Raw genomic sequence first — 27,355 nt, 5'->3', positions numbered from 1 at the left:
TTTCTGGAGGATTCTGCAGGAATCATTCGAGGACACCCCGTTTCATGAGTTTATTGTGGAGGCTGCTTTTTCCTCTCAGAAAGGTAGCTAGCCTCCCCCTGTGGAAGCCACAGCGCTGATGTGAAGACTGAAGGCTCTCACGTGAGTTTCCCCTCATTATTCTCCCGAGTTGTCTCAGACAGAATCGATGAGTTATTGTGCTGCTGAGCGTGTCGTTTCGGTCTGACTGTACGCTATTAGCATGTCGGAGGTGCCGTTTTCTCTTCAAGGAGGCGGCTAAGCTATCGAGCTAACGTTAGCTAAGCTGCAAAGCCTCGCTAAAGATCTTTTATGGAATACACGCGATTATAACAATATAAATGAATCATTCACAGTGGGGAAAACTAGCTCACACTAGTTGCACGGGTAGCATTGGCTTCGGTCAGGCTAACCTTAACAATCGTTTAATTTGGGGACATCGGCTAGTTAGCCCTAGCTGTTAGCTAACTCACAGCGGGGTTATTTCATGAACAAATAAGTCAATATTCAATTGTCTCGTATAATAAACAATTAAAGAGATATTATCTAACAAAATGAGCTTAAAATGCGAAACATTTGAGCCGAATGCAAATGTCTGCTGTCTTTGAGGGCTCTAGTAGCGCAGGGGCGTAGCTAACCGTCAAGCGTTGGGGGCTCTCGGCTGGGGGTTGAATGAGCTTCAAAGCAATCGTCAGTCTTTTAATCAATAACTCTTAAAGGGACAGTACAGTCTTTCTTAAGCAGGGGTGCCCACACTTTTTCACCTCGTGGGCTAATTAAAAAATCAGCAGATCAAAACAACTACGCAAAATATAAATTAATAATATATATAAATTGTTGGGAGTGACACATTACAGTAGGGAGTTACAGAAATTATTTTTTTCAGTAACAGTACTAGCACATTACTTTAGAAAACCATGGCAATATATTAGTAGTTACAATTTCAAACACAAATTAAAAGATAATGTAGCTGCCCCTGGCACCATGAAGAACAGAACGGAGAGCCTCGACGGGTGCATAAACTTTTTTTGTTTCTCTGGTCCAGTGCCGTGGACTTCACTCCATGAGTTGCACCGTGAAAACTGTTTAAAGATATACAAAGCATAAATAAAGGTCAACACAAATTCAGTGTCCTAACAGAAATTAGTTTATATTCTTACATTTACCTTGCTCCGCTGGCCAAGGGTGCTAAACAAAACAATAGTTCCTCATAAAGCTGCTTTATTTGTAGATTTGACTGAGAAAGTTTAGACAAAATTTGATAAAGCTCCTCAGAGAGGTCGACCCAATATTGTTTTTTGTTTTGCAGATACTGATGCCAATATGCACGACATGGTCAACCAGTTGTACTGCTGATTTTTATGGGCCGGGTTCTATGACCGATATCTAGATATTTTCTACCTTACTTTCATGCTAAAATGTCACTAATAACATTGGTTGATGCACAAAATTTCTGAACCTGAATCAGTTTTTGAACTCTGAATTTAACAGTTAAATCCTAACTTTGTTCACTGCTCAGTGTTTGTTTATTTATCATGCAGCTGTTATTATAAGTGAATGCAAAAATACAAAGAAAAAAAAATCTGCACAGCACCGGGCTGCCTGAGGTTCTGCCTGACTTTAAATCGCCTTTACGAAAGACCAATATCAGCCAATGCTAATGTGTAAAAACCGGTAAATATTGGCTATGCTAGCACTTCAGTGAAAATTTTTTATTTTCACCAATCAGACACAAAGGTACTGGTGACGTTTAATACAACAATGAGGAACAATACAGTATTTATTTCACTCTTATGTAAAACACAAATTTATCAGTTATAGTGTTTTACAACGCTGTCACACACTTGAGTAAGACATCATCATCATACGTTATTTGTATAGTGCCTTCAGTGACCAAACGGCTCCCTAGGTGCTGAACAACTACTAGGCAAAACAAGTAACAAAAAAACAAACATATATTACAAGTACTGAATGCCTTGAAGAAGAAAAAAAGAAACAGAGAAATGCCCATTAAAGAGCAAGTCACCACCTACTAGGGCTGCTCGATTATGGCAAAAATAATAATCACGATTATGGTGACTGAAATTGAGATCACGATTATTTAGGACGATTTTTCAATTTATGTTGATTTTATTTGTTTTTATTCAGTCATAAAATTGCTCAGGGCACAATCAGGACAAAAATAAGAAACAAGATGATCACTAAAATAACTCCTGATTCCCAGTATAAAAAGACCAATATACTTATAGCTCATAGTCTATGACCCAAGGGCTATAGACCTTGGTTTAACTCATTTAAGTCTAACCAGTACAGACCCAAATACCAATTTCTTGCAAATACTGACAGCAAGAATTATACAGTGGCATTTATAACAAATAAATGCAAATAAATTGATGTTCACAAAATGTTGCGTAACATTTACTGAGTCATGTCAAGGTGCTGTAGGAGCGTGCACTAGCACCGTGTCCTCAGAGAGATTAGTTATTAATTATCAGCGTGAGGAACTTATTTCTACCTTATTTATAAACTATTTATTTACAAGTCCATCAGTTAATGTAATAATTGTCCCAACCACAGCTGCACCCCCACCCCCAACCCGGTCTCACAGCAATCGGGCAAGCTGCACGTGTGTTTAGCACGCTGCACGCGCACATTTAGCTGTTTTTAGTGGCTCAGGAGTCCGCAGGTACGGTGTGTGTGTCACTCACTCTGGTTACTCCAACAGGGAGCCGGCTCCGTGAGCTGTTTCTTTAGTGACCGACACATCACTGCATCATTCCCTTTCCTAATGTTGTGAAGAACGGTCCGGAGCACAGGCGGAGTGTTTAGCTAACTTGCAGGAAATGTCGACGACAGTTATCCAGAAAGTAGCTAAGGGTTACCAGAGATGTTTCTGAGATGTTCGCCAGGTACTTTTAGGATTAAAAAGTCAAGAAGGGGGTCTGAAAAGCTGCTAGAAATAGCGTCAAAGTCGCTAAGTTGGCAACACTGTGGAGGAGCGCTTCATTTGTAACTCAGGGCAGCGCAAGCGGGAGGAGCAAATAATCGGCTTGTTTTGTTTTTTATAATCGTCCAAAACTCAGATCGTAATCGTGATTAAAATTCGATTAATTGAGCAGCCCTACCACCTACTAGAGTATTACTCCACTCCCACTTCCTGTTAGAAAAATGCAAAAAATGCTGTTGCCTAGCAGACCGAGAGGGTAGAGCCACTAACAAATACACACACACAGACTCACAACGACATTGTGACATCATATTAGGGTACCTCTTAGCCAATAGCGATGGCAGATTTAAATTCAAATGCAGTGCAGAGTTTTTACCTGACAACGGCACAACACTGACAGTTTTAGGCAGAAAATTAAAATTTTAACTAAAACACACTATAGTGCAAAACTATTGACTACATGTGTCTGCAGCACGATTAGACACGCATTTATGTAGTTTATCAGGAAAAAAAAGTTGATTTGGGGGTGACTTGCTCTTTAAGGCCAAGTTCCTGCAAAAGCAATGGTGTAGTAGTGAGTCTTTAGTTTAGTTGATAAGGAAAAGGAGCTCCTTCCAGAGCTTGGGGGCCAGGAATGAAAATGCACGACCTTCATTTTTAGAGCCACACCTAATCCTTGGGAACACCAGCAGCTCAATATGTTGTTAGCGTAGCGTAGCTCATGAGCTAACGAGCCAGGAGGTCACTCAGGTAGGATGAAGCTTTTTTCCTGTAGGCTGCTATAGACAACGGTGAGTAGCTTGAACATAATGGGGAGCCTTTGACTTGCTGCCAGAACGGGTGTAACGTGTTCACGGCTTTTGGTGTCAGTCAAAAATCTGGCCACCAAGTTCTGCACCACTTGAGCCAAGAGACGACATTCTGGTTAGGCATACCAAAAGTAACTCAAAGTAGTGTAACTCAGTTACATTTTTGAGATAGTGTTATGTAAGATGTAATACAAGATGATCAAACCTTTAGTTAGCTAGTGACTCAACGTGTAATACAACTTAGTTACTCAACAATATATGTACATATCGAACACGCTAACTCCAAGCAGAAAACCACAGCTGGGATTCAAACCTGCAACCCTCTTGCTGCAAGGCAGCTTTGCTACCAACTGTGCAGCTACATTTTTGTTTTTGATAACTTTTTTTTTTTAAATGATTTCTCTTTTGTTTCTGACTTTCTCATTTGGAACAGAACTGATCAGTGCAGCACGAATAGCTGTTTTACTCTGTGTGTCTCAGATCCAATGACTGGAAGAGAGTGACCCCAACTCGCACGGCAAAATGTCAAGTAAGGAACCGGGAGAACTTTAGTTAGGTGTTCTGTAGTTTACACCCAGTCACCTGCGTGATCAAACCGTTCATACCAGGAACCACTGGGATAGTTTTAGGGTGTTTATGACATTCACGGCAGAATTAATTGATTTTGGTGTTATTTGTAACAGAGAGACCATCCTATGCTCCTCCGCCTCCACCTGCCCCAACAACTGTAAGTATTAGTACAAAAAAAATGTACTCTGCTTCAAGTTAAAATGGTGTTGCTGTTTGCGGGGTAAATTCAGTCTCGTTTGAGAAGGTATTTTAAAGGAAATCATTGTTTTTAAATCTCCATTAGTCTCACAGAATAATGGTAACAGGCTTTTGTTTGTGTTTGTTTTCCAACATTTCCAGTGTGAAAATAAGTGTACTTTTTCCTTTCACCGTTTTTTTTCCCCCAGGGGGGAGTTGGGGTTAAACTTCTCCGGCTCTTTGTGTTACGTCATTCCTCACTCATGTTTCTGTCTTGTTCCTTTCAATCAGCAAATGCCCAACACCCCCGGGTTTGTGGGGTACAACCCGTACAGCCACCTGGCCTACAACAACTACAGGCTCGGGGGGACCCAAAGCAGCAACAGTCGGGCAACGGTATGAATATTAGTTTGGTGATAACAACACAACTCAATGAATTAATCAGATGAAGGCATTTATTCTGGTCTCTGTGTGTTCAGATAATAGACATGTGCAGGAAAGCGTTGAAAAAATTGCACCTTATGCTTGTTCAGGCTGAATGAGCGCCAACATTAGCTTTTAACTCAGACGGCGGATGCTGCAGGATGGTCCGAACAACAACAACAGGGTTCTGGTTCGAACTGAAGCACTGGTGGTACCATCCTGACCGTGCGCCAGCACATGCGTACTCTGTGCATTCAGCTGCCTCACTTTTTTAAAGGCAACATATGTTTTCGTTAAGTGTTCTAATGTAAGCTTCTGTTGATTAATAGAATATTCCATTTGACAACGTTTCAAGTGAAACAAAACTGGTTTGCTGCTAAAAAATATGAAATAAAACAACAAAATTATCAGGCTGAAATAACAGACTCTTATTCTGAAAGGCTCAATAATATGCATTAGATTGGTGTTTAGTTCCTTTTTCCCATCTGATATTTATAGTTAAAATATTTTTAAATATATGACCTACATTTCGGTAACATTTAAGGTTTGTATTAATAACACTCATCTTAGTCAAAATAACACATAAAAATATCCAGTAAAATATAATACTTTTCATTAACAAGCATTTGTATTAGAAATTAGGGATGCACCGATACCGATACTGGTATCGGTATTGGTAAAATTTAACTGATATCAGGAACCGATACCAATGCAGCTGCTTGAAAATGGCTTCACTGTAACTTGTCATTTCTGTTCACCTAATATTTTAGTTTTGTGATGATTTCTATTCATATATTTTACTTTTTAGTTTTTATCTACCTCACAGTCTTTTCCTGTTGAAAGCAGAGAAGAAAATAAAATCTGTATTCAAATCATTGAATTTTTTTGTGTGGTAGAAGTATAGGTATCGGTAATCGGTATCGGCGAGTACTCAGATCCAAGTATTGGTATCGTTTTGGAAAATGTGGTATCGTTGCATCCCTAATAGAAATGTTAATAACATTTAATTTCTGCTGCTAACAATGTAATGGTGGCATGTCTATTATGTACGGGTTGGCAATAATCCAGTTCAATTTATGTTCAAAGATAGAAGCGTCTGTGAATTATACTACAACGGCTTGCCGTAGAATTGTAGCAGTAATGTGACTTCTGATCCGTAGCGCTGCAGGATGCAGAATAAACAGGATGGTGGGGATTTTTCCTCTGCTTGTAGAGTTTAGTCATTCTTAGTTTTATGATCATGTGTTTTTCTGTGCGCCACTTGATCGTGAGACTGCTACCCGTTAGCTTTAGCATTAGCCAATAGGTGCACTTTTGATCCCAGACTTTGCTGCCTTTGCTGGTTCCTTTATTTTCCTCCACTGCATCCAGATGACCACACTGTGAGCCAGTAAAAAGCATTTTTCTTACAATAAAGTTCTGGGAAAAATAGTAATTCAAAGATGTTGCACCAGTGCGACGTTTAAAAATAGACACACGCACACAGTTACAGCCCTGCTCTGATATGGAAGAGCCTGGGGGAAAATCAGGACGTCAATAGCACCAACCGTAGATCTGTACCAACTAGCGAGAAAAACAATTTTTGATCTTTGTCTGCAGCTGTTTTAGCACTTTTCGGTGCACTGCTGCTGATACAGCGCCCCTATAGTGGTGCAACGCTGCAACTGCAGTTAAAATAACATCCATAAAGCTGGGGGCAGAGTGACATCAGGCTGGGGCGGCACAAACATAGCTGGAGGCGGCCGCCACGCTAATTTGAACGCAGGAAAAACCCTGAACAAGCTGACCTCATTCGATTGCTGCGATTGAAACTGAGACGTTCCAAACTCACTCCGCCGCCTGCGTCGCAAAACAGAGACGTCGAGAGTCTTTCTGTGTCCTCAGATACCAGCTGCCTTTCAAAATCAGCATTTCTAACAGCCGCGTTGAGTAATCCATGCCTTCAGCGTTGCCATGGCATTGCAGGCTCGCTGCTCGACATGGCCCCGGCTGCTGCGCAGTAATTTAGTCGCCGCACGCAAGCTGTGGTTGGCCGACTCTGATAATGGCATTATGTTTCACAGTGGGAAAATCCCAGCTTAAGTGAGATTTTTTCTTAGTGTCTTCATTTTTTATGTTGTTGTTCAACGGCTGCAGTATTTTATTGCTCTCTGTGGGGTTACTGGCTTGTGCTTGGCCTCAAACTGTCATTAATTAAATGACTTTAATGAAGTGATAAGAACTGAGGACGATGGGTCTGGGGATCGGGTTTCATCATCGAGTTTGTTCTGTTCTCTAGAATTTGAAGCAGAACAGAAACGTCTGTGAAAAGATTCCTGCTCGAGTTTTGAGACATTACAGCTTAATAAAAACGTATTTGATGTGAGAACAGGAACATTAAGAGCTGAACTAAATCTAAAACTGTACCGATCGTAGATGGATTGATCCTTTATTTGAGCTGCAATCACTTAAAAGAAGCCTCACATTGCTCAGCTTGTTGTTTGGCCAATGTCTCGGTAAAAACACAGACTTCAGTTTACTCCACTGCAAATGTCTCTCCAGGACACTTTAACCACACATTAAAAAGACCTTTTTTTCTCACTACCAGTTGACATGGTTTCTAAATGAAGTCAGTGTGACACGCATTGGAAAATGCCACTAGAAACATCACAACTTTGGTTGTTTGTAAGCGCGAAATTGCAGCTTGGTTCATGGAAAACAAAAACAAAGCAGAACACTTTCGCTGTCGGCGTTTACATTTCTCATCTTTATTCCAGCTGCGAGCAGATGGTTCTGATTTCTGCTCCAGGTCCAACTTGAGTCACGCTGTTTGAGACTAGCCAAGCTGAGAAACACTGTGAGAATTGACGAATATATTCTAGAATAGATTTGTCCGTCAAGCGCTGTTGGCTCGATCAACTGGACTTCCCAGCTGGCTTTGTTCTCCATGTTCCAACGTTCCAGAGGACAAAGTTGGGCTACGTGTGAGTCTGATGTTTTGAAGCTCGCGATGTATCCAGTGACAAATGTGACATTTGACGAATAGGACTGGCTTGGGGGATTGGGGGGGGGGGGGGGGGGCAGCAGAGGTCAGTGAATGCAGCATCAGACGTTTAATGACTACATTTTGAAGTTAACCCTCCACAACCCCCAGTTTTCTGTCAACAGCAAGAGTTTAAAAACGGCCTGTTTTTATATAGCGCATCCTTGAGTCCTAGAAACCCCCCCCCCAAGGCACTTTACAGCACAACCAGTGATTCACACACTGGTGGTGGTGAGCTACACCGTAGCCACAGCAGCCCCGGGTGCACTGACAGAAGTGAAGCTGCTGAACGCTGGCACCACTGGTCCCTCCAACCTAGGGCTGGGCGATAGGCAAAAATAGAATATCACGATTTTTCCAATATTTTATCACGATTTCGATTTTATCACAATTTTTTATCCATGAATAGCATAACTTCAATTGCGTATTAAAGAAGAAAAACATTGAATAAATAAACATTTATTCATATTGGGGATAATCAACACAGTGCTAACACACTTATATTTTAAACTCACACCAGAGACGATAAAAGCCCTGAGAGAAACAATTACAAAAATCAGTTTTTCTCGTTTTTCAAGTAACTTAACATAAATTAAAATCATAAACATATTTAAAGTGCAAACATGTCAATTGCAAACGTATTGTGCAAACATTAACTTGTTCTAAATACTATGTAGCTCCCAGTTGCTCATGTAGTGGATAGTTAAGCTCAAATACGGCTCTGATGTGCGGCTGGATCAGAGATCGCTTGTGGTAGCAAATAACTGCGCATTCTGAATATTTTCTGCAACTCTCACTTTGCATTCAGCGTACATGCGTGGAATGGCGGTGTTCGAAAAATACTTGCGGCTGGAAAACTCGTAGCGCGGATCCAATGTTTTAATCATCTTCTTAAATCCCGCTCCTACTGTTCGCACGGGACACAAATCTTTAACCAAGTGGTACGTCACTGCATCTGTCACGCTATTCCATCGTCTGCTGTCTCTGCCGTAAGGAGTGAGTTTTGTGAGTGTTTCTGTTAGCGTTTGCTGCCTGGAAAAAGCGCTAGCCGCTGCAGCCGCAGGCTTTTTAGCTTTAGCTGCCAGCTGGCTCTCGTTGTATTGTTTGGGATGCTTTCTTTTCAAGTGATTCAACAAGTTTGTGGTGTTGCCATCACTTGCCTTGACGCTCTCCTTGTAAATGACGTTTCGCTGCTCTTTGTCATCTGGTGACGGACGAGGCGTTCCTCTTCGGAACGAAAACCTCGTTGTCGCTCTCAGCCGTGGCCGAAGACAAGTTTGTTCACACACAGGTGAAAACAAGCGGGGCACTAATATATTACTATGACTCACTCTGATTGGTTAAGGGTCAGACAAAGGAGTGTCATTCGCCGGAGTTAAGTTCCCTTTTCATTCAGAGGCAGAATTTCAACAGCAGAGCTGTGAATCGTGATAAAAAGGTCTCAAATGACAGACTGTCAGATGTGTAGATCGTAAAACGGTCTAAAATCGTCATATCGCCCAGCCCTACTCCAACCCCAACCAGTAGACATGGTGGGTTCCCCTCCTTATGGGAGCCAATCATGGGATGGGTGGTCGTGGCTAGCTCCAGCTTGTCTGGGCGACGGTGGCCCAGGAGTTAAGGGGCTCGACACACGGGAGGCGACAAATGACCGCGATCAGCGAAATTTGTCGCCGTCGCTTTTATTACCTGACACACGGGAGGCGATCCGCAGCAGTGGCAAAGCCGTCTACGCGTTCTGTTCCATGGCGAAATCGAAACTTCCGTTGTTTTGTTTGGCTGTGTCAGGTTGGAGGGAATTAAGGTTATTTAAGCGGTTCAGAGTTAATAAAGCGGTAGATATGATGTTTCACAAGGCGCTGCTAGAGTTATGTGAAATCTTACTTCTGATTTTACTATAAAACATAATAATAATCAACTTCTCCTCCATGTTTGCTCGGAGATGTACGGAGCATCCTGTCCGCTCATTGGTCAGTGAATGAAACCTCTGTTGATTGGTCCTCGTCCGAGCGACAGCGATGAAAAGTTGAAAATGTTTCAAGTTTCTGGGATCGCGTCGCTGGGTCGCCTGTGCACGACACGTGCACGAGCGCAAAATTTCGTACGCACGTTTTCCGCGTTTCCCTTGGTAGGAGGGAGACCCGCGATTATCGCTTTGTCGCGCATGTCTCATTGAAAATGTATGGAGGAGAGGCGATGTCGCCTCCTGTGTGTCGAGCCCATTAAGTGCTCGCCCCGTAATCGGAAGGTTGCAGGTTCGAGCTCCTATCAGTCTGTCTCTGTCATTGTGTCCTTGAGCAAGACACTTAGCCCGCCTTGCCTGCTGGTGGTGGTCCGAGGGACCGGTGGCGCCTGTGCTCGGCAGCCTCGCCTCTGTCAGTGCGCTCCAGGGCAGCTGTGGCTACGTCGTAGCCAGGGTCCGAAATAAAATTTTTGACTCACGGCCAAGTTGGCTGGTAGATGATGAAAATCTACCGGCCAAGCATATTTTTTTACCGGCCAAAATTCTAAATGATTTAGATCTACCTAAAGCATGTTATTCTATGTTATGTTGATTCCAAACAGAGAGGAGTGACAAAATAATTAAAACATCAATTAATAAGAAAAACAACTCTTTTGTCATTTTACTATTTATTTATTTTTTAGAGATGTTTTTATGAACTCTTTAATTGAAATCTAGTCAGACTCCTTGTTTTCTCTGACATAGCCATTAGCGCCGAGACCGTGGGTGTCACCATACCATACCATCTTTATTTATAAAGCACATTTAAAAACGGCATGGCAGCCGACCAAAGTGCTGTACAGAATAAAAAGTAAAAATACAAAATAAAACAATACACAGTCGACAATAAAATGCACAACAAGGCAGATAATTACAGTCAATAAAAAGACACATAATAAAATAATAAAAGTCAGGGATTTAAAAATGCCTGGTCGTAAAAGTGAGCCTTCAGCAGCGATTTGAACCGGAGGAGGGATGGTGCCAGCCTCACCGAAAGAGGAAGTGCGTTCCATAGTGTCGGAGCAGCATAGACAAAAGCACGCTGCCCCCGCGTTTTGTATTTCATTAATGGAACACGAAGCAGCAGGCAATCAGCAGACCTCAACGCCCGGTTTGGCACATACCTAGTGACAAGATTCGACAGGTAATCCGGTGCCAGACCGTTCAGGGCCTTAAAAACAAAAGTCAGGATTTTAAACTTGACCCTAAAGTTTACGGGTAGCCAGTGGAGCCGCGCCAGTACAGGTGTGATATGTTCTCTCCTAGGAGTGTTTGTTAAAAACATGGCTGCCGCGTTCTGTACGACTTGAAGCCTGTTAAGAGCGGAGGCAGGTAAACCAATTAAAATGGAATTTGCATAATCCAGTCGAGAGATGATAAAAGCATGGATTACGGATTCCAGGTGTGCTCCTTTCAGGATCAGTTTTAAACGGACTAGTCTGCGCAGCTGATAAAAACACGATCTGACCACTGCGTTAATCTGAGGGCCCGTGGAAAACTGTGTATCAATTTTCACCCCAAGGTTGGTAACACACTGCTTGAGGTCAAAAGGGAGAGTGGCCAAATCAGAAGATACTTGTGTTGTTTTGTTAGGGGTCATCAGGAGTGCCTCAGACTTAGAATCATTTAGCTTAAGGAAATTATTGGCAAGCCAAACCCTCAGATTGAGCCTGGGACATGGATGTGCAGGCAATATGGCACTTGCTGTTTTCATGTTCTCGAATAGTCTCAAGCTTCATCGTCTTATTTCCTATGTCAAACGAGTTGTTTTAGTTCTTCTCTCGAGCGTGCTGGCGGCAAACGGTGCAGCTCATTTGCGCAGATTCTGGTTCATAATGTAGCCAGTGTGTCACGACTCCGCCATCTCCAGTTGGCCACTTTTCACAAAATCTTCTGGTTGCCACTGGTCCTGGTGGTTTTTCTTCCAGTTCGACGAGTTTTCTTTTGGAAGGCTGGCTGACTCCAGTTAAAAACCGCCACATTTCACCGCTAGTTTTAACACGAAGCTAACTGCTAACTTGATAAACTGATTGAATGGGATAGGCGGAAGTGACGTTGGATGCGGCGCTCACGTTTCACGTATGTTTGTGTACATTGCATGCAGGCGGGAGGAGTATCACAGAAATCCATGGAAGATGACTGATAAACATAACTAATTTGGTGCAAACATTTACTCGCTATGTGGCAGATAGAGCTCAAAAATCTACTCGCCAAATGGCTCGCATTTGGCGAGTGGCGAGTGTTAATTTCGCAAGCACCTTGGGGGGGTTCCAGGACTCTAGAAGGTGCTATATCAAATACAGGCCATTTACCATTTAAGTGACAGAGCCCCGAAGCGGCTCATTCTAGAAGGAATTGACGATGTAGAGAATGAAGCTGTTGAAATCACTTTATGTGAGGGAGATTTAGTGCAAAGAATTTCGCCTTAATGTTTTGTATCTACCGTAGAACTGCTACAACTATTTAAAGAGCAAGTCACCCCCTACCAGACTATTACTCCACTCCCACTTCCTGTTTGAAAAATGCAACAAATGCTGTTGCTTAGCAGACCGAGAGGGCGGAGCCGCTAACAAATACACACACTCACGACATTGTGACATCGTAATGTACCATCAAACATCATAGGGTACCTCTTAGCCAATAGCGACGGCAGATTTAAATTCAAATGCAGCGCTGAGTTTTTGCCTGACGACGGTGCATCGCTGACAGTTTTAGGCAGAAAATTTAAATTTTAACTAAAATGCACTAAAGTGCCGAATTATTGACTACACGTATCTGCAGCACGATCAGACACTCGTTTATTTAGTTTATCAGCAAAGAAAAAGTTGATTTGGAGTGACTTGCTATTTAAATGAGTAATTACGAGACCAGACTTGAGGCCTTCTTTGAACGGCTTCCATCATCCTCTAATGAATTTCTTCTTTCCTAACCAGAATTCCTCTGGAATAAACATCCCAAAGCCTCCCAAACCACCCGACAAGCCGCTGATGCCATACATGAGATACAGTCGAAAGGTGCGTGGAGCGTGTAAAATCGATGCTTTCCGCATCACCGTGTGTGCTGCTGTTTAAGGCGTGCTGTGAGCTTAGACTCAGATGTACATTTGATGTTGTGACAAGGCGCGAAGCCAGAGCTTAGCTAGGGCCGCCACAGTGGGAGTTTAGCAGCTTTGGAGATGGAGCTTAAAGCACACGGCCTCCTCTGGTTTGTGACCTCTCTGCAAAGAGATAACCACTTATAGCCCCTCCAACCCAACCCAACCCCCATACCCATGTCTGGTTCTCATCACCAGGTTTGGGATCAAGTAAAAGCCTCCAATCCTGATCTGAAGCTATGGGAAATTGGGAAGATAATCGGTGGCATGTGGAGGGACCTCACTGATGAGGAGAAACAGGATTATTTGAATGACTACGAAGCAGAGAAGGTTGGTTGTTTTACAAAAGGGGGTGTTTATGGGATGTTGCTGTTTTTGTTTTCTGTCTGATGGGTGACCTGTAGCTGTGACCCCAACAGTTGTGGGTCCACTCAGTCATCCTTCCTTCCTTCCTGTCCATCAGGCCCGAGTAAACCTCTTTCCTCTTCCTCTAGATAGAAACAAGGGTTGAGCCTCGCTGCTTTTTCTGTTTCCTCGTCATTCCTGTCCTCTTCTCCACTGCAGATTGAGTATAATGAGAGCATGAAGGCCTATCACAACTCGCCAGCCTACCTGGCCTATGTCAACGCTAAAAGCCGGGCCGAGGCAGCTCTGGAGGAGGAGAGCCGCCAGAGGCAGTCCAGACTGGACAAGGGCGAGCCTTACATGAGCATCCAGCCGGCCGAGGATCCAGATGGTAAGGCCGCTCGAAGGAAACGCTTTGTCTCGCAGAACTTAGACCCGAGCGACAGACGTGTAATTACTGCAGCCCGACCACACAGAGCTGCCAGGCCGCACTGCCCGTGAATGTGCTATCGTTTTCCCTCCACCTACACAGCTTCCACCAGCCTCTGTTTATTTAATCCTACCTTCAGAAAACATGTTATTTTCCACTTTAAACTGCAAACTGAAACAAATTTGGCCTTTGTTTCGCACGAGTGTTTACATTCCTGGCGTCGGTTTAGACATGATTACAAAATTTACATTCTTTTGTCTGTTACTGACGCATGTTCACACACACACACACACACACACACACACACACACACACACACACACACACACACGCACGTTTAGACACCAGAAGAAGACTTTTGAGCTACACCCACCTCCAGGAAATGATGCTTGTCTGGGGTCGGGCGGGGTCACAGTCAAAGTTAATGATGTGCAGGAAAACTGCAGATAAGACAGTTACCATTTAGAAACACCCCAGACCATAAAACGGTTAGCGCCGGCATCCCAGCAGGCTACTATCTGAACAGTTGGTAATAATTAAACCAGATTTAGCTCTCCGGGTGGCTGCGACGTCCGAGAGTGTGTTTTATTAATAACGTCCTAATGAAATTTACTCTAAATCTGCTGACACACGAGCTTCTCGTGTTGCTATAATGAAGCCGCGTCAGTGTGCTGGAATTAGTCTTTTATTGGATTTACTTTCATATAGGGTTGCACGATATTAGGAAAACCTGCGATATTCGATAACAGTGATTAATATTGCGATGACGATATTACTTGCGATAAGTAAAAACTTAACTCAGAAACTAAAATAACCAAAAACAAAGAAATAAAAAGTAATAAAAACGAGAAAAGCAAAAGATGTGAAAAGGAAAGGGAAAAAGAAAATAAACAAGAAAAGGCAATGAGTGGATCCCGGGAAAAGCAGAATAGGCAGAAAGAGCAGAACTAAGCTAACTCAAGTGTTTGCTAACCATCAAAATTAAGGGCCGTCCGCCTTGGGGGCGGGACTCTAACCTGTGAGAACCCACCCTATTGGCCAAATGGGCAAAGGGCTCTATTTGATTTGTAAAAAACAAATGTAACACTTTCGTTTGAATTACAGAAAGCGTTATGTGTAGCAAACATTTGAGCCGACCATTCATTACGATATTTATCTGTTCTTTGCCATATGCATATTGTGCATGCTGATATCGCGATAACGATATATTTACGATATATTGTGCAGCCCTACTTTCATATAAGTTTGGCCGTAATTGAATTGGTTAAAAATCTCAGGCATCCGAATGGAAACGTGGCTTTACTTTGAATTTTTAACGATTTTTGGTCAAATCAGCAGAAGGACGGAGTTGGAAAAGTCTCCCGGCTGAGACCGAAACCTCCCCTTTCAGAGCTTTACCTTTCTCTTCCTGTTGTTGTGGCATCAGGGCTCCTATTTGAGCTCCTTTTGAAGCTTTCAGCCTGACAGATGACATTCATGTTTGCTGTTCTGAAAAAGGTTTCAATCGTGCACAAGCTCTGCGCAGCAGCAGCGGCGGTGTAGCATGACTCTCAGAGAGGCCGTTTCACCGCAGCAAAGCTTCAGAATACGCAGGCAGATTGTTTTTTTAAGGACCACAGCAACAGTGAAACGATCTGCTCGTTTATGCTCTGAGATGCTCTCAAACAGCTGGATCTAAAACTCAACAGACTCCGCTTTTAATTGGTTTAACCTGTAGTCAAATTCCTGCTGAACGATCACGCAGCTGGAGTTTCCCCCCACGTGTTTTAGAAGAATTACTCAGAGTTTCTGCAGCCACGTGTTCGTGTCTTAATGTTGGGTCCAAAAGGTCCATCAGAGGTCTTCTGAATTCCTCACAAAGGTCATAGTGCAGGGAAACGGTTTAGTGGCGCTTTTCTGATGTTGTTTCCGTGTTAAAGTCATAAATATTTACTGTCTTACTCGTCGTAAACAGGTCCCTGAACAGCCTCTGCTTGGAGAGCAAGAGTTCACATCTTGCAGGACTGATGAGCTAACAGCTAGGCTAAGCCTACAGTTTTTCTGCCATCTTGAAAATATTCCAATCTCTCTTTTCTCATATAAACGCTTCCACCAGTTTCTGGGGTCATCGCTGCACAAATATGAAGGCGTTTATACAGATTCGACTGCGGGACGCACCAGAAGTTTGCTGAGGAAGATGTTTAAACTTTAAACAGAAATCCAGAGTTTTTTCTCAGAGGGCACCATCTAGAGGCAGAAAGATGTACCGCATGTAAAGTCCGTCTGCCTAAAGACGCACCTCTAGCCGGCCAACAGAGCTAAAGCACTTTGTTATACAATTATTTTTCTCATGTTATGCTGTCTGTCTATCCTTCCATCCATTCATCTATCCATCCATCCATCTGTCCATTCATCCTTCCATCTGTCCATCTATTCATTCATCTATGAATCCATCCATCCATCCCTTCTGCCATCCATCCATCCATCCCTTCAGCCATCCATCCATCCCTTCACCCTTCCATCCATCCATCCCTTCACCCATCCATCCATCCATCCATCTATCTATTCATCCATCCATCCATCCCTTCAGCCATCCATCCATCCATCCCTTCACCCATCCATCCATCCATCCACCCATCCCTTCATCCATCCACCCATCCCTTCATCCATCCACCCATCCCTTCATCCATCCATCCATCCCTTCACCCATCCATCCATCCATCCCTTCACCCATCCATCCATCCATCTATCTATTCATCCATCCATCCATCCCTTCAGCCATCCATCCATCCATCCCTTCACCCATCCATCCATCCATCCACCCATCCCTTCATCCATCCACCCATCCCTTCATCCATCCACCCATCCCTTCATCCATCCATCCATCCCTTCATCCTTCCATCCATTAATCTTTCCATCCATCCGTCCATTCATCCTTCCATCCATTAATCTTTCCATCCATCCCTTCATCCTTCCATCTGTCCATCTATTCATCCATCCATCCCTTCACCCATCCATCCATCCACCCATCCCTTCATCCATCCCTTCACCCATCCATCCACCCATCCCTTCATCCATCCATCCGTCCATTCATCCTTCCATCCATTAATCTTTCCATCCATCCGTCCATTCATCCTTCCATCCATTAATCTTTCCATCCATCCCTTCATCCTCCTATCTGTCCTTCTATTCATTCATCTATGAATCCATCCATCTATCCATCCTTCCATCCCTTCAGCCATCCATCCATCCACCCATCCCTTCATCCATCCATTCACCCATCCATCCACCCATCCCTTCATCCATCCATCTGTCCATTCATCCTTCCATCCATTAATCTTTCCATCCATCCCTTCATCCTCCTATCTGTCCTTCTATTCATTCATCTATGAATCCATCCATCCATCCATCCCTTCATCCTTCCATCTGTCCATCTAGTCATCCATCCATCCATCCCTTCACCCATCCATCCATCCATCCACCCATCCCTTCATCCATCCCTTCACCCATCCATCCACCCATCCCTTCATCCATCCATCCATCCATTCATCCTTCCATCCATTAATCTTTCCATCCATCCCTTCATCCTCCTATCTGTCCTTCTATTCATTCATCTATGAATCCATCCATCTATCCATTCATCCATCCATCCATCCCTTCATCCTTCCATCTGTCTATTCATTCATCTATGAATCCATCCATCCATCCCTTCAGCCATCCATCCATCCATCCATCCCTTCATCCTTCCATCTGTCCTTCTATTCATTCATCTATGAATCCATCCCTCCATCCCTTCACCCATCCATCCATCCCTTCACCCATCCATCCATCCACCCATCCCTTCATCCATCCCTTCACCCATCCATCCATCCATCCCTTCATCCATCCATCCATCTGTGTGCCTACCTACCTCTGCATCAGTCTAGGTACTTCCACAAAGTCGCTCTGACTGGCAGCTGGACGTAAGCGGATGTCTAACGCTATTGGCTAATAACGCTATTGGCTAATAATGCTATTGGCTAATGCTGAGCAGCACTATTGCGGTTTTAAATAGCCCAATCAAATCAAACCGACTGTAATTAAAGGTGTTCTATAACATTGCACGAAGAGCCACTAAAGTTTGGATTTGTTTAAAACCAGCTGCAGTCCCTGTTAGCTTATATGTCTTGAAGGATGCAAACACTGTTTCTCTGAGCTGAGGCTGCTCAAGAAGTTACGTACAACAGGTACTTTTATCTAACTTTTACACAGAAAAGAACTTCTTTAAAATTCCCTTAAATGTTGTTTTTGTTTAAATGCAGCAAAAACAGCAGCAGGTTACAGGTTTGTTTTTGATGGAGGAGGAAGAGGCGACGCTGCTTTTGCTGAAAAGTGGTTCAACTCGGTAAGATGTCAGATTTATTATCCACAATGAGGCGTTTTCTACAAACAGATTTTCAGTCATCGGTTTAAAAAGTAGAACGTAAACGTCATCGCCGACAAAAACTAAAATCTGTCTTCTACTTTTAACCTTTTATACCATAAAGTCACTGATGAATAAAAATTGCAGATGGTGTTTTGTGTCATCCGTTGTCATGACGTGGGCTGTAATTAACCTCCAGTCCCATCCATCCTGACAATAATGGCTCCTTTCTCTGCTGAGTTTGTGTTTTCCGATAATGTCGTGTAATTAAGTTGTGTAAACATTGAGCTGTCCTGCATTGTCTGCATGGAGGAGTTGTCCCGACTCCCCTGAAGACTCTGACTCACGCGTTCTCCCTGCAACACCTTCTTCAACTCAGATCTGTTTCTCGTCTCAGATTTTGACGACGGCTTCTCCATCAAGCACTCGGCCGCCGCCCGTTTCCAACGCAACCACCGTCTGATCAGCGAGATCCTGAGCGAGAGCGTGGTCCCAGATGTGCGGTCCGTCGTCACCACTGCTCGCATGCAGGTCCTCAAGCGCCAAGTCCAGTCTTTGATGGTGCATCAGGTGAGATCAAACAGCGGCGTCGCGTAATACACCAGCAGCCCCGTTGTTGTTGCCTCGTTATTCTAATAACGGCGGCGCCTGTGTGTCTTGTGTCACAGAGAAAATTGGAGGCAGAGTTGCTTCAGATTGAAGACCGCCACCAGGACAAGAAAAGGAAATTCATTGAAGCCACAGAGTCATTCAACAGTGAGCTCAAAAGGGTACGGCGTCCTTTCCATCAGATCGGGTCATTGCTCACTTGCACGCGAGCTTCGGTTTGCATGCAGCGCGCGGCTCGGGCTCTGCGCCACTCTCCGTTTGTCTTACAGCCACCAGCTGCAGCTAACGCCGTCCACATGTTCTGGTCTTCGTGTAGCTGTCATCATCAGTTATTTGTTGGCCTCCTTAGCAGGTCTGAGTGCAGCGTCCAGTGTTTACGACAGGTGGCGCCATTTGATCTGTAAAGAGCTTCCTCCAGCATCTAATCTGTGACTGAAGAAAAGCAGCAGAACAAGCACGCCGGGTACAAGCTCACTCTAACTCTAATTATCTGTATTGTTGTTTTTCAGCTGTGCTGCATGAAGGTGGAGGTGGACATGGAGAAGATTTCTGCAGAGATAGCTGCAGCAGAGGAGGCTGCACGCAAACGGATGGCCGAGCGCGAGAAGGACTCTGGTGACCGAGGCCCGAGAGAAGCGCCCTCCTGTGTTCTGGCAGAGGAGGAGAAGCACGTTTGTGTGACGCACGGCAAGTCCCAGCAGAGCTCTCACACCAGGGACAGCAGCAACAAGGAGGGCGAGGACGCAGAGTCGGCCAGCGCCGACACACCAGGTGGGCTACGACGGGCTCGGCGGTGTCCCACTCAACACTTACGTCGTCGAAAACCGGAATCGGCTCTTAACGAGTCGAAGGCGGATATTTGTACACAATCTATATTAATGCTACTCTAAAAAAAACAGAAATTTGATCTTTGACAGAGGATTACTAGTTCTGAAACAGGCTTCTTGCATGTTCGCCCAGTGAGCTGCAGCTAGTGATTGGGTTTACGGCTCTTTCATGGGAGCCGTTCATTAGTCGGGGGAGGGGGAGAGGGGGTATTAAGAGCAACGTGTTCCTGAGGTGTTCGCGAGGGCGCACGGGGTTGGTTAGAGTTCCTCCTCCGTCCGTCACAGCGGCGGGTGGGGTTTGAGCGGGCTCCGTGGAGGTTTTGGGCCATTCCCATCTGTACCGGGTCGGCCCGGGCCGGGTAGCGTAGGTTGTTTACATATCTGGGTGGCCTGGTATTTTTCCGGGCCAACCAAGGCTCATTCTCAGCCCTCTTCTCGAGGGGGTCTGCTTCAGGCCGACCAGGGCCAACACACCCACTGCTGACAGCAAACTCACACCTTCCATTAGAGCAAGCCTCTGATTGGTGGGTAGAATCAGCCCACATGGGCTTAAGACAAGGATGTGTGGAAACAACTGGGCCAGGCTGGGGCCGACTGGGGCTACCCGGCCCGGGCCGACCTGGTACAGATGGGAATGGCCCATTTGTTACCCGAAGATGAGATGAACGCTCTCCACAGGAACTCGGCTCTCATCGTTCACTTTGAAAACCCGTTCAAAAGATTCAATTGGTTCGTGAACGTCACATCACTGTTGCAGCAGGTTTATTGTGTATAAAATAAGCAACATTATGAAAGAATAACTGCTAATCTTCACCACAACGAAAGGTTCTGCAGCTCACCGCCACACGTCTGGATCCGTGGAGACGTTTCCGGGGTGCCGGAGGATCTCCTGCGGTCTGTTATCTGCCGTCAGCTTCCCACACATGAAGTTTTAGCTTAACGCCTGTCAGACGTACTGAATACTGATTAGCTGTGGCCATCTTTGATTGTGTTGAACTGTTTGAGATTTTCATTCAAATCCATTTTTTATTTCATTTCATGCAATCAAAACAAAATTTACATTAAAACAATTCGTGTTCTCAAATAATCATAAATGGAAAGGAGCAGAAAGAAGCAAAAACTTGAAATATCTGCCCCCTTTACACATCAGACATTAGCTGTTCAGCTCAAAGATCCATCTTTGAGTAGAACCGTCCAGTAGTGTAGGAGACGAGACGTCCTGTCCAGTTCCTGACATCGGTTCAAGGCCTAACTGATGTTTGTTTTATGATTTGAAACGCAGGAAAACAGAAATCGTCCGAGGAGCTGGAGGCTCCTCCTGGCAGCGAGGAGGGGGCGTCGGAGGACAAAGAGAGCGTCCCGGAGGGAGCCATGGAAGAGGGAACCAGCGACAGCAACACGGGCTCGGAGACCGCCTCGGCTCAGACGGAAGATCCCCAAACCAGCGATCCGTCCGAGGGGCCCAGCAGGGCCAGGGCAGCCCACTGAGACCCACGCGTCATCGCACAATCTCACCTCTGCTTATCAAAGAGGAGCACTCAGATGGGTTTACTGTAAAACAAGCCCAGGGTTTAAAATCCGAAGCTCTCAGAGACAAAAATCTGCACTCAGAGCCGACGAAGCCAAGCAGCGACCCGGTTCAGCTGCTAAAGTGAAGCACTACGTCGTCAGGGCGCACGGATCCTTCTTCAGCACAACGAGGCCCAAGTGTGACACTAAACTTTATCCTCGTATCGTAGTCTTATTGTTGCATTATTATTTGTCGTTTTGCATGTGGCTGTTATTTTTGCTTTGAACTCGTGAATGGTGAAGCTTTGTGAGCATCTCCTCAGCGGGAGAATACCCGTTTACTCTGTGTCAGTATTTCAGTGACGGTATTGTCTCAGGAGTTTGTGGTCACTAATTAGTGGTTATTGTTTTATTTATTATCAGCATTTTTATTGTTCTTGTGTACGTGGTGCTCTGGGTACAGCCCATCTTTAAGTGTTTATCATAAATGCTGTAAAATGCTCCACCAGTGTTCTCAAGTTTGCTCGCTGCCAATCAAATCAAAAGCAGTATGCTTTAGAACGTGTGTGTGTGTGTGTGTGTGTGTTATTGCGGTTTTTAGCAGGAAACTTTTAAACGTACCGTTAATGTGTACAACGTGTAACGAGGTCTGTGGATTTTCATGTCGTAAAAACAGCTTGAAGAACACTCATGAACATGCGGTCTTGATATGAATTTTGTTTTGCATATTTATAAAAATAAACTTTTTTTACCCAGAAACTGTTCTGCTTCTGATGAAGTTATAAATACATTTACAGCAGACGAGTCAACGGATTAAAGAGACAATGTGTAGATTTTACCGTTCATCTCCGGAAAAATCCATCAAAATGTTGAAAATAAATGAAATGATGCCAAGTTGTTGAACAATATTGGCAGCTTTGTAACATATAAGCATAAAAATCTGGTCTAAAGCCATTAGGAGTGGGTCTACGGGTGTTTCTAAATGTCAAGGCGCCTGGCCTTGCGAGGCCAGGTCCCCAGTCCAGCACATGAATGAATGATCAATTTATTCAGTCAGTCATCTTAAGATAATGTACAATAACATGTCATACAAATAGATACAAATACCATTTCTCACTAACATATACATTCATTTGTATATGGTGTCTATTTGGTATTTCATGACTGAACAGGTTCAGGCAGAAGCAATAGCTTACAGGTGCTGGCCAGTAAATTAGAATATCATCAAAAGGTTGAAAATATTTCAGTAATTCCATTCAAAACGTGAAACTTGTACATTATATTCATGCAATGCACACAGACCAATGTATTTCCAATGTTCATTACATTTAAATTTGATATTCATAAGTGACAACTAATGAAAACTCCAAATTTGGTATCTCAAAAAATTAGAATATTCTGAAAAGGCTGAATATAGAAGACACCTGCTGCCACTCTAATCAGCTGATTTACTCAAAACACCTGCAAAGGCCTTTAAAAGGTCCCTCAGTCTTGTTTTGAAGGCACCACAATCATGGGGAAGACTTCTGACTTAACAGCTGTCCAAAAGACAATCATTGACACCTTGCACAAGGAGGGCAAGACACAAAAGGTGATTGCTAAAGAAGCTGGCTGTTCGCAGAGCTCTGTGTCCAAGCACATTAACAGACAGGCGAAGGGACGGAAAAAATGTGGTAGAAAAAAGTGTACAAGCTCTAGGGATAACCGCACCCTGCAGAGAATTGTGACGACAAACCCATTCAAAAATGTGGGGGAGATCCACAAAGAGTGGACTGCAGCTGGAGTCAGCGCTTCAAGAACCACCACGAGGAGACTCATGAAAGACATGGGATTCAGGTGTCGCATTCCGTGTGTCAAGCCACTCCTGAACAAGAAACAGCGCAAGAAGCGTCTCGCCTGGGCCAAGGACAAAAAGGACTGGACTGATGCTGAGTGGTCCAAAGTTATGTTTTCTGATGAAAGCAAGTTCTGCATTTCCTTTGGAAATCAAGGACCCAGAGTCTGGAGGAAGAGCGGAGAAGCACAGAATCCACGTTGCATGAGGTCCAGTGTAAAGTTTCCACCGTCAGTGATGGTGTGGGGTGCCATGTCATCTGCCGGTGTTGGCCCACTCTGTTTCCTGAGGTCCAGGGTCAATGCAGCCGTCTACCAGGAAGTTTTAGAGCACTTCATGCTTCCTGCTGCTGACCAACTTTATGGGGATGCAGACTTCACCTTTCAACAGGACTTGGCACCTGCACACAGTGCCAAAACCACCAGCACCTGGTTCAAGGACCTTGGTATCCCTGTCCTTGATTGGCCAGCAAACTCGCCTGACCTTAACCCCATAGAAAATCTATGGGGTATTGTGAAGCGGAGGATGCAATACGCTAGACCCAACAATGCAGAGGAGCTGAAGACGACTATCAGAGCAACCTGGGCTCTCATAACACCTGAGCAGTGCCACAGACTGATCGAGTCCATGCCACGCCGCATTACTGCAGTTATTGAGGCAAAAGGAGCCCCGACTAAGTATTGAGTGCTATACATGCACATTCTTTTCATGTTCATTCTTTTCAGTTGGCCAACATTAGAGAAACAAACATTTTTTCATTGGCCTTTAGAATATTCTAATTTTCTGAGATACCAGATTTGATGTTTTCATTGGTTGTCACCTATAAATATCAAAATTAAACGTAATAAACATCGGAAATACATTGGTCTGTGTGCATTGCATGAATATAATGTACAAGTTTCACGTTTTGAATGGAATTACTGAAATATTTTCAACCTTTTGATGATATTCTAATTTACTGGCCAGCACCTGTATATAATTGCCTAACCTACTTACAAAACAATTTTTCAATTTCCCGCAATGAACCAACCCAAATAATAGTAAAACACAAATCCATCCATCAACATCAAATTAATACTCTTCAAAAATATTTTTACTGATAAGTTGCTAATTTTAATTCTATTTTAGCCTCATTCCAAAATTTTACTCCCATTACAGAGATACATGGACACACACCTAGGAGCATTTTAGCGTTACCAATCAGCCTGAAATGGATGCTTTGGTCTGTGGGAGGAAACCAGAGTACTTGTAAAAAAACACTCATGCATAGGAAGAACACGCAAACTTCATGCCAAAAGGCTGCAGCCGAGATTTAAACACGCAACTTTCTTGCTGCAAGGCACGAGTGCTACCAAGTGTTCCACCGTGCATTCACGATTTTCACACTGTGCCTGACTTGGTTGCTGTTACATATCACACCCTGTGATATTTAGCATCATCGCTCACCGCGGACAGATTTACGACCATTTTAAATCCGTGGATGCACAAAACTTTGCAGCTTTGGCGAAATGATCAAAAACAAGCATGCAGGGAGCTCGGTGGGTTTTAAAGTCTGTGTGCCTGGCTGAGAGTTTGCACACCATGTGTGCGTCCCTTGCACTTTACACGTAAGGAAGTGGGTACGATGAAAAGGAATTGTACTGATTTCCTGTTTTTCAGAGCTCACAGAGCTTAGGAGTGTTTGTGCATGTGACCAAATTCTGCACCTCCACCTAGAAGAAAGCCTTTTATCTGGTGGAGATCTCGACCAGTGTCCCCCTAAAACACATTGTGATGATTACGGCATTGGTTTAAGTGTCAGAGATGTGCCATACAATAAAACTCGTGATACTTTTAACACAATTCTTTGCACTGTGTGGTTTACACTGCCTTGAGTGAAAGCGCAAAACCACAACCGCAGAGATACAGGTGTGCAGAAGCCTGTGCAGATCCGCTTCAAAGGGTTCTTCAGCTGGGCAGGTTTTAAGTCTAGACTAGACACACTATTTTACCCTTGCTTTTAACAGTTGGCTGTTAGTTTGGCCTTTACTACTCTTTATTTTATCGTCCATTGCAAGGTTCCATTGGTTTTATTGGTACTTTATTGTCGGCTTGTCTTTTTTTTTTATTGTTGGCTGTATTTTATAGTACTGTTTTATGTTTTTTATCTCTATTATTGTGCGACTGTTCAGCACTTTGGTCAGCCATATGGCTGTGTTTTAAAGTGCTATATAAATAAAGGTGGTATGGTATGGTATGGTATGGTATGGCATGGTATGGTATGGTATGGTATGGTATGGCATGGTATGGCATGGCATGGTATGGTATGGTATGGTAGGGTAGGGTATGGTATGGTATGGTATGGTATGGTATGGTATGGTATGGTATGGTATGGTATGGTAGGGTATGGTATGGTATGGCATGGTATGGTATGGTATGGAATGGTATGGTATGGTATGGTATGGCATGGTATGGTATGGTATGGTATGGCATGGTATGGTATGGTATGGTAGGGTATGGTATGGTATGGTATGGTATGGTATGGTATGGTAGGGTATGGTATGGTATGGCATGGTATGGTAGAGCTGCAGCTGAAGTCCAAACAAAACAAAAAAACTAAGGATGCAACAGCTCAGATACTAAAACGCAGGTAAAACCTTGTTTGGATGTTGCCCCTCTGAGTTTCTGTAGAATGAACCGGCTGGTTTTCATTTACATTGTAGGAATAGAATACGTATGTATTTTGGGTGCTTTTAAAGCTGAATATGCTACACTGCTAGTGGTGGTCAGAGGGGCCGACGGCGCCAAATGGCAGCCTCGCCTCTGTCAGACCTCCCCAGGGCGGCTGTGGCTACAAGTAGCTTACCATCACTAGCAGTGTGTGAATGTGAGAGTGTGTGAAAGCATCTTTGGGTGTCTAGAAAAGCGCTATAGAAGTTCAATGCATTATCATTACTACACATTGACCAATAAGATATGAATTTCTATATAAACATGGAAATATCAACCTGATTGGTCTTTGAATGTTTAACCAAAAGATTTAGAATTATTTGTTTATTCAGGGATCGTAAAACACTTCGTATCAATTCAGACAGTCAAGTTTATAAAAAGTAAGAAATGTATTTTCTAAAAAATTAAAAACGTGACAACTAGGAACACTTTATGTGATGAATGAATCTACATGGATGGAATGTGAGGTGTGATGATGTGTGGAAGCGATGTTATCAGAACCATCGTATCTGAAGAAACTTAAATGACCCGCACTTGTATAGCGCCTCTCAGGGTAAGGACTCCAAAGCGCTTTACACTAAAGTGTATCATTCACCCATTCACACACACATTCACACACTGATGGTGATGAGCTACGGTGTAGCCACAGCTGCCCTGGGGCACACTGACAGAGGCGAGGCTGCCGAGCACTGGCGCCACCGGTCCCTCCGACCACCACCAGCAGGCAAGGCAGGCTAAGTGTCTTGCTCAAGGACACAATGACAGCGACAGGTGGGTTGAGTGGCTTGCCCAAGGACACAACAGCAGAATTCTCTGTCCGGAGCCGAGATCGAACCTGCAACCTTCCGATTACTAGACAACCCGCTCAACCATAAACTATAGTGATGGTTTATAAAACCACGCCAGACGCAATCTTGTGAGCCTACGTGCCCTTCGTAGGAGACCCCCCGTTGTAGATCCGGACTGTCAGGAAGTCGGCCGGACCCCAAAGGTACCGAAGTCCGTAGGAGAAACCGCAGTACGACCAAACCAGTCTCGAGATGTCTCCAGGTCACCACAGTTGTTTGCGTCTTAGGAATAACTCTTAAGGAGTCGAAGTTGGTTCAGCTTTGTTCTGAAGGAACCGTTTGCGGTATCAGCTGTAGCGTGCAACAGGTTTAGACAGCTCGTCAAAGATGCGATGGGAGCAGAGTTTCCCTCCGATGGCCAGTCAGTTAGGCTCAACTGTAGGTGGAAAAACTGACCATTCCTGGGGGCTATAACATAATGAATAATGCAGAGACCCAAACACCTGCCGTGCCTTTTGATCGAAACACGAGCAAATCGCAGCCGCCAAACTTTCGCAAACCTTAAAATGATTCAAAACTCATCAAAATGAGATGAAAAGTTTCCAGTATGCGGCTAAAGGTAAGGGCAATAAAAGGAAATCAGCATCTACAAGTGTGTACGTATTTAAATTACAATTAATTTTGTATACATAAAAGAGACAAAAAAAAAACATGTTTTGCTCCCACTTCAGTTGTAGTTTGTGGTTTTAGTGTTTCTCGTGATATTTGAGGGCAGGAGAGAAAAAAATTTCTGTGAGATCTTTTATCTTTTTTTCCTCCTCGCCAAGGGAAGCCACCATCAAACTCACAAGCTGTTCAGAG

At 43.9% G+C, this 27,355-nt stretch overlaps 1 protein-coding gene across 3 annotated transcripts; it reads left to right on the top strand.

Moving 5' to 3' along the window:
- LOC107393441 (SWI/SNF-related matrix-associated actin-dependent regulator of chromatin subfamily E member 1) lies at positions 1–21,922 on the top strand. 3 transcript variants are annotated; one of them, XM_015971797.3, is made up of 11 exons: positions 1–141; positions 4,255–4,303; positions 4,458–4,501; positions 4,813–4,917; positions 12,902–12,982; positions 13,261–13,392; positions 13,627–13,798; positions 18,616–18,788; positions 18,887–18,988; positions 19,337–19,598; positions 20,937–21,922. In XM_015971797.3, the coding sequence occupies exons 2-11, from the start codon at positions 4,297–4,299 to the stop codon at positions 21,140–21,142; spliced, it is 1,284 nt and encodes a 427-aa protein (XP_015827283.1). In that variant the 5' UTR covers positions 1–141; positions 4,255–4,296; the 3' UTR covers positions 21,143–21,922. The 3 variants fall into 3 exon arrangements, with proteins under 3 accessions (XP_015827283.1, XP_015827273.1, XP_015827293.1); XM_015971787.3 differs by lacking the exon at positions 1–141 and having other exon boundaries at positions 4,205–4,303; XM_015971807.3 differs by lacking the exons at positions 1–141; positions 13,261–13,392 and having other exon boundaries at positions 4,205–4,303.
- The last annotated feature ends 5,433 nt before the right edge of the window (positions 21,923–27,355 follow it).

Source organism: Nothobranchius furzeri, chromosome 6 (assembly GCF_043380555.1).
Source record: "Nothobranchius furzeri strain GRZ-AD chromosome 6, NfurGRZ-RIMD1, whole genome shotgun sequence".
Classification (NCBI taxonomy): Eukaryota; Metazoa; Chordata; class Actinopteri; order Cyprinodontiformes; family Nothobranchiidae; genus Nothobranchius; species Nothobranchius furzeri.
This window is presented reverse-complemented; position numbering and strand designations above follow the sequence as displayed.

Coding starts and splice junctions, on each gene's coding strand:
- LOC107393441 (XM_015971797.3), top strand. Junction 4,918..12,901: donor GCAGCAACAGTCGGGCAACG/GTATGAATATTA, acceptor TTTCCTAACCAG/AATTCCTCTGGAATAAACAT. Junction 13,393..13,626: donor ATGACTACGAAGCAGAGAAG/GTTGGTTGTTTT, acceptor TCTCCACTGCAG/ATTGAGTATAATGAGAGCAT.